Source organism: Clupea harengus, chromosome 13 (assembly GCF_900700415.2).
Source record: "Clupea harengus chromosome 13, Ch_v2.0.2, whole genome shotgun sequence".
NCBI lineage: Eukaryota > Metazoa > Chordata > Actinopteri > Clupeiformes > Clupeidae > Clupea > Clupea harengus.
This window is the reverse complement of record NC_045164.1, coordinates 19,861,902-19,869,401: the sequence shown is the minus strand read 5'-3', so window position 1 is coordinate 19,869,401 and position 7,500 is coordinate 19,861,902. Positions and strand designations below refer to the sequence as shown.

The 7,500-nt window shown below is 43.5% G+C and overlaps 1 protein-coding gene across 4 annotated transcripts in view; it reads left to right on the top strand.

The window, feature by feature from the left end:
- adka (adenosine kinase a) overlaps window positions 1-7,500 on the top strand; it is an 87,504-nt gene that overhangs the window by 55,030 nt on the left and 24,974 nt on the right. For all 4 annotated transcript variants that reach the window (XM_031578640.2, XM_031578641.2, XM_031578642.2 and 1 more), the window contains one exon: window positions 4,212-4,382. In XM_031578640.2, coding sequence (XP_031434500.1) covers window positions 4,212-4,382 — 171 coding nt within the window. The remainder of the gene's footprint in view (window positions 1-4,211; window positions 4,383-7,500) is intronic.

Here is a 7,500-nt window from a genome sequence, read left to right as displayed (position 1 = left end):
ACTTTACACACACACACACACACACACACCACTTAATACACACCACTTTACACACACACCCACACACACACACACACACACACACACATACACACACACACACAAACCCACTACTAAATACACACCACTTTACACACACACACACACACACACACACAGAGGTACACAGCAAAATGTGTGACACATCTTCTGGGTGGTGCATTAGTTAGTTCTTTAGATAATGGATGCCACACTGAGACTTCACTGAGATCCTGCCTTCAATCAGCAGAGGGAGGGGGGGAGGGAGGATGGAGGGAGAGAAAGAAAAGAAAAAGGGAGGGGTGGAGGGAAGGATAGAGGGAGAGAGAGAAAGAAAGAAGAGAAAGGAGGGGGAGGGGAGAACCGAAAAGAAAGGATAGATAGATGTAAGGGAGGAAAAGGTGAGGAGAGACTGTGAGGTGTACTGCAGTGACCTCTATGAAGTCTATCAATTACACATGCACAGAAACATTTTACACACACACACACACACACACACACACACACACACACACACACACACACACACACACATTTCTGCATGAATAACTCCACCCCCATGTAATGTTCTTACGTCATAGCTTTGTGTGTGTGTGTGTGTGTGTGTGTGTGTGTGTGTGTGTGTGTGTGTGTGTGTGTGTGTGTGTGTGTGGTGGTAACACTCTGCCTGCAGGTGTCCATAGGTGCCAGACACACAAACACACACTGCTAAATAACTGCCATTCCCCCTGCTAAGTGCTAAGAGCTCTAAAACATGTTGGGGCGTGTTGCCTTAGGCTTCGACCGATTTCCACTGTAGTTTAACACGTCACACACCCAGCTCATCCACTAGGGGGCACTAGCCTGCTTCTTTGTGACCTGTTGGGCTAGCTATGGCTGCTAGCGAAGGATTCAGGCCGGTAGGATTGGAAAGCCAGTGTGCTTTAAGCTAAATTTATGCTACTCTGATTTCACGGAGTCGGACACAGGGAACGCCTCTCCGACTTTAACAGCTCTCTCCGAACCCTCTCCGAGCACCTCGGAGAGGCTGTCGTGCACCTACTCATTTTTCTAACTTCCCGTACGAGATTCCCGTACGAGGTTTGCTCGGAGAGGACTCTGAGTAGCATAAATGTAGCTTTACGGCTGTGCAATTAATCCAATTTCAATTAGGACCATGGCTTCCGATGATTATGAAAGCCACGTAATCAAGATAAAACAATTTATGTGCCACTTTCCGTTTCGCAATCATGGCCTCGTTTCGTTATAAATCTAGCGCGCTCATTTCCTTTACGGCGGAGCGCTTTTCACCCTAAAAGACATTACCTCCACACGGAGCCAGCCTTTAAAACGCGCATACACACACACACACACACACACCTCCTTTCGTACGGACACACAGATGCTCCTCCCCAGATGAAAGCCACTTAAAGGGCGATAATTGGCGTGTTTGACAGGAGACGCACACAAACACACACACACGTGCGGATCAGAATAAAGAATCTGCTCCTCATATCTCTCCCAGATGCTGTTGTGCATTATATTAGCCGTGTATACAGTTTTGTGTGTGTGTGTGTGTGTGTGTGTGTGTGTGTGTGTGTGTGTGTGTGTGTGTGTGTGTGTGTGTGTGTGTGTGTGTGTGTGTGTGTGTGTGTGTGTGTGTGTGTGTGTGTGTGTGTGTGTTCTCATGTTTAACAGCATCACTTTTCTGTAGCATCTGTTCCTTTGCTGATGGGGTAAGCAGACTGTGTAACTTATTCAGGCAAGTCAACAACAGTTTCTGCCCCCTGCCTGACAGTACACACACACACACACACACACACACACACACACACACACACACACACACACACACACACACACACACACAGCTTGATGTGGATCGTTGTCTCAATGTCAGGTTTCTTGCTGTCTTTTCCAATGAAATCAAGTCGTTTCTTTCCTGTGTGTGCAACAGCAGGTGAGAAACTAATTACGTGTGTGTGTGTATAGAGGTACTGAGGTGTTCAGCAGCTCTTAATTGTTTGCTTAAAACAGGAGTTACATGCACACACACACACACACACACACACACACACACACATACACACTTGTCCTTTAACGCCTGCCTGTGGAATGTGTGTGTTGAGTTATGAGTGGGATGAACGCTGGCACCTTGGGACTTTTGACACAAAAACACTTTAACTCCTCAGAACATTCTTCTCTGCTGGAAATCTCCCCCCATCCCTCCCTCTCTCTCTGTCCCTCTCTCTCTCTCTCTCTCTCTCTCTCTCTCTCCAGCCCTCTTCCCCTTTCTCTCTGTCTCTACCTCTCCATCTCTCCCTCCTTCTCTCTCTCTGTCTCTCCCTTCCTTTCACCATCCCTCCCTCTCTGTTCTTCTTTCAATCTGTTTCTGTCTTTCTCGATCTTCTCCCTCTCGCAGTCACACACACACACACACACACACACACACACAGAGCAGTAACCCACCCACACATGAGGGAGCCGTGACAGCCATTGATCTTAGAGGGGAGAGATGCAAGGGTTCAGATGCCTTCATTGTTGACCCACATGCATGCATATACACACATCTCCACTCTCTTGTGGTTGTATGCGTGTGTGGGGGTGTGTGTGAGAGAGTGAATAAGCTTAAGCAGCACTTAGCAGCAGCACATATATGTGTGTGTGTGCCCATGCGTGTGTGTGGGTGTATGCCCATGCATGTGTGTGTGTGTTTGTGTTTTGCGAGCCTAAGCTCGCGTGAAGGTAATGGACTGGGCCCATACCTCCATCAACTCCTCTCATGACCCTCTGTCACGCACACACACCCACACACACACTCACACTCACACACACACTCACACACACCCACACACACACACACGTATAGACATGCAAGCCTAAGTGGAGGAAGGTTAAGGGTAATGGACTGGGCCCATGACTTATTCAGACACGTTACCTCTACAGCACTGCTCTCCAGCAACTCTTCCCATGTCTCACTTACACACACACACACACACTCCAAGTTAAATGTCCACTACACTAGACTGATTTCAAACTTTTATAAGTTATAATTTGTTTTGGAGTAAGATGTTAATGAAATTTTTATACAGATTGTGTTCATCACGATGCACGCCTGTAACAGCTGTCTCCACCTGCGTCACTGTCAGTTGACGTTTCAACACTTTTGTTTTCCTTTTTTGTTCAATTCTACACAAACCACTCGTGTCTTCATCGTCTGTTAGCTGCCGCTGTGCAGGAAGTTAGATCCCTCTGCTGTCTGTGAGCTGGTCATGTCTGCATCAGGTCTGTGAGCTGGTCATGTGTGCATCAGGCCCATGTGTGCATCAGGTCAGGAACCCTGGCCAAATAACCCTGATCCAACCCTGGTCGTTGGTTTGAAAAAATTGTTTTTCCAGCTACAGACAAAGACACTTTTTCAAACTCGCACAAACACACACACACACACACACACACACACACACACACACACACACACACACACACACACACTCGGTGTATCCTGACACTTCTTCTGTCTGTTTTGATGAAAGACTGTGAGTCTAGTTTTGGGCATCTTTAATGTAATTACATTTTTGTTTCAACGCAGCAGAATTTAATTAATTCTAATCTTAATTGAATTTTAGTAAAATAAACAAATTGAAATGAAATATATTTTATTAAATTGCTTTAATTTATGTAATGATACTGCTTATTAAATAAATAATTTTAACCTATTTCCCACTACACTATTTTCTGTATCTGTCAAAAGAAATAACTTGGGACAATATATATAAAATATAATAATTAATAATGAACCCTGACGGGAGTCAGTTTGACTCAGACTTGAGACTTGTCTGGTCCTGGCATGTTACTCTGTTTTTACATTGTGTGGCCTATCAGGTCAAATAAAGGGTAGCAAAAGTGCCATGGACAGATCATAAAACTGAATCGAATTTGATTAGAGATGAAATGTAAAAAAGATTGATATAGTAGAGATGTAGTAAAGATTGGGCAGAAATGTAGTTAAGATTGAGTAGATGAATCAATTATATGTATACTTCAGTTTGATTATGGGTGACTACAGATGACTAGAGATGTAATAAGTGATTATAAAAGTGTAATAAAGTGTGAATAGAGTTATAATAAGGTGTGCCTGGAGATTAGTAGAGATGAATAGCAGTGTAATAAAGTGTGAATAGAGATGAATAGAGTTGTCTTGTGCATCTCCATAGGGTTTCTTCCTGACGGTGTCTTTGGAGTCCATCCTGAAGGTGGCCAAGCACGCGGCGGAGAACAACAAGATCTTCAGCCTGAACCTGTCCGCGCCTTTCATCTGCCAGTTCTTCAAGGACGCGCTCATGAAGGTCATGCCTTACGTGGACATCCTCTTCGGAAATGAGACGGTGAGTGTGTGTGTGTGTGTTTGTGTGTTCGTATGCCATATCATTATGGACACATTATGGAGGTTATGCCCGAGACGGTTTGTGTGTGTGTGTGTGTGTGTTCGTCTGTGTGTGTGTTCATCTGTTACAATGCCCACATGTGTGTGTCTGTTGGAGTGTGCATGTTTATATATCACTCCAGGTGTTTCTGAGGTAGCAGAAGTGTGTGTGTCTGTTTGTGTGTGGACTAATTGAGTACTTTTCCTAAGTCAGAGAGAAAACATCCAGAGGAGGCCCATCAGCATGAGAGAGAGAGAGATGGAGAGAGAGCGAGAGATGGGGAGAGAGAGAGAGAGATGGAGATGCAGATGCAGAGAGAGATGGAGAGAGAGATGGAGAGAGAGAGAGAGAGATGCAGATGCAGAGAGAGATGGAGAGAGAGATGGAGATGCAGAGAGAGGGAGAGAGAGATGGAGATGCAGAGAGAGGGAGAGAGAGAGGATGGGGGTGTAAATAGGAGAAAAAAGACAAGAGCAGAAGATGGGGGGGAGGGGGGGGGGTTGAAGTGTGTTTGTGTGTGACAACCTGCCAGAGACAATACCAGATGGAAATTATGCAGAGACAAAAAAACACACACACACCTCACTTTGTGATTGCTGAACACCTAATAAAAATAGCCTGTGTAGTCTGTGTGTGTGTGGGTGTGGGTGGGTGTGAGTGTGAGTGTGAGTGTGTGTGTGTGTGTGTGTGTGTGTGAGAGAGAGTGAGTGCATAACACAATCGTATTTAAGAGTAAGTGTTCATGGAGGGTAAGTGTGTCTGTGTATGAGTGTGTGCTCTCCCTTGCTGTGCGTGTGTGTGTGAGACGGATAGCTCACCAAGCGGGCCTGAGGTGATGAGGGAGTTACTTGACATGCTCCCCCTACTCCATCTCTACACACACACACACACCCTCACACACACACACACCCTCTCTCACATACACACGCATACCCCTTTCACATACGATTCCCAATGATGTATCAGGTGAGAACAACATGGGCTAGATTGCACATCTTCATTCACACCCAGTCTTCCATAACGGTAAAGTAACGGGGGCCCAGCTGTATTTCCCAGGATGCTGCGGGCCTGAACCTCCCCGACACAGGAACACATGCCACTCTTGTGAACGCATGCCACTCTTGTGAACGCATGCCACTCTTGTGAACGTTCGCCACTCTTGTGCGTCTCAAAGTGTTCCAAGGGTTCCAGGTCCCAGTGGAGGATTATTGATTATTATTGATACTGTAATGATGCTGGGTTGATTATTGATTATTATTGATACTGGGTTGAGTATTGATTATTATTGATACTGTAATGATACTGGGTTGATTATTGATACTGTAATGATACTGGGTTGATTATTGATTCTGGGTTGATTATTATTGATACTGTAATGATACTGGGTTGATTATTGATTATTATTGATACTGGGTTGAGTATTGATTATTATTGATACTGTAATGATACTGGGTTGAATATTGATTATTATTGATACTGGGTTGAGTATTGATTATTATTGATACTGTAATGATACTGGGTTGAATATTGATTATTATTGATACGGTAATGATACTGTGTTGATTATTGATACTGTAATGATACTGGGTTGATTATTGATTCTGGGTTGATTATTGATACTGTAATGATACTGGGTTGATTATTGATTATTATTGATACTGGGTTGAGTATTGATTATTATTGATACTGTAATGATGCTGGGTTGATTATTGATTATTATTGATACTGGGTTGAGTATTGATTATTATTGATACTGTAATGATACTGGGTTGAATATTGATTATTATTGATACGGTAATGATACTGGGTTGATTATTGATACTGTAATGATACTGGGTTGATTATTGATTATTATTGATACTGTAATGATACTGGGTTGAGTATTGATTATTATTGATACTGTAATGATGCTGGATTGATTATTGATTATTATTAATACGGTAATGATACTGGGTTGATTATTGATATTGTAATGATACTGTGTTGATTATTGATACTGTAATGATACTGGGTTGATTATTGATTATTGTTGATACTGGTATGATACTGGGTTGATTATTGATTATTATTGATACTGTAATGATACTGGGTTGATTATTGATTATTATTGATACTGTGTTGAGTATTGATTATTGTTGATACTGGTATGATACTGGGTTGATTATTGATTATTATTGATACTGTAATGATACTGGGTTGATTATTGATTATTATTGATACTGTAATGATACTGGGTTGCCAGGGGATCGATAAATGATTTTACTTCATTTTGCGCCTATTCCCACACAACACCACACCACCACAACACTCAATAAATGGCTTTCAATGTGAGGGGGGAACACACACACACGTCCTTTGCGTGTGTGTGTTCCTGTTGTTTCTTAAGCAGCCAAATTCACCTCATAGAATTCCACAGCCAGAATGGTTTTCTTTGATCTGTGTGTGTGTGTCGGGGGAGGGGGGGGGGGGGGGTTGGAAGAGGACTTGAAGGCTGAGATGTTGTTGTGTGAATGTGAAGCAGTCAATAATTATCCCTCACAATGATGAGCACACACACACTCACATCTGTTTGAAGTGGCCTCTTATCCTTTAAACCTGCATCAGAATGTCTGGATGCTTTTGTTACCTTGATGCCCACGTGCCTCATCACACTGAAGGGCTCGCCCCCCCCACCACCCCCCCACCCCGAGCCTTGTTCTCTCTCTGCTGGGGGAACGTGTACTCCTCCGCTAGTCTTGTTCCCACCAGAGATTTAAACATGGATATCATGGCCTTCATTTTTTGCTTTGTGGGATTTAAGGATGGCCAATTTGGCCCTAACAAGAGACTGGCCATGAAGGGCTCACACCCAGCCTGCTTTTACCCTGCCCCCCAACACACACACACACACACACACACACACACACACACACACACACACAGACACGCACAGACAGGAGGGGATAGTTTTTAGTTCTAAATGCTTGTTTAAGGAAAAGGTTTTAAAAGTCAAAAAGTCTCTCTCTCTTTATAGATCTTTTATTACATGTGTAGATTGGTAGCTACATCGAATTACGCACTGTGTAGAGGAGTGTGTGTG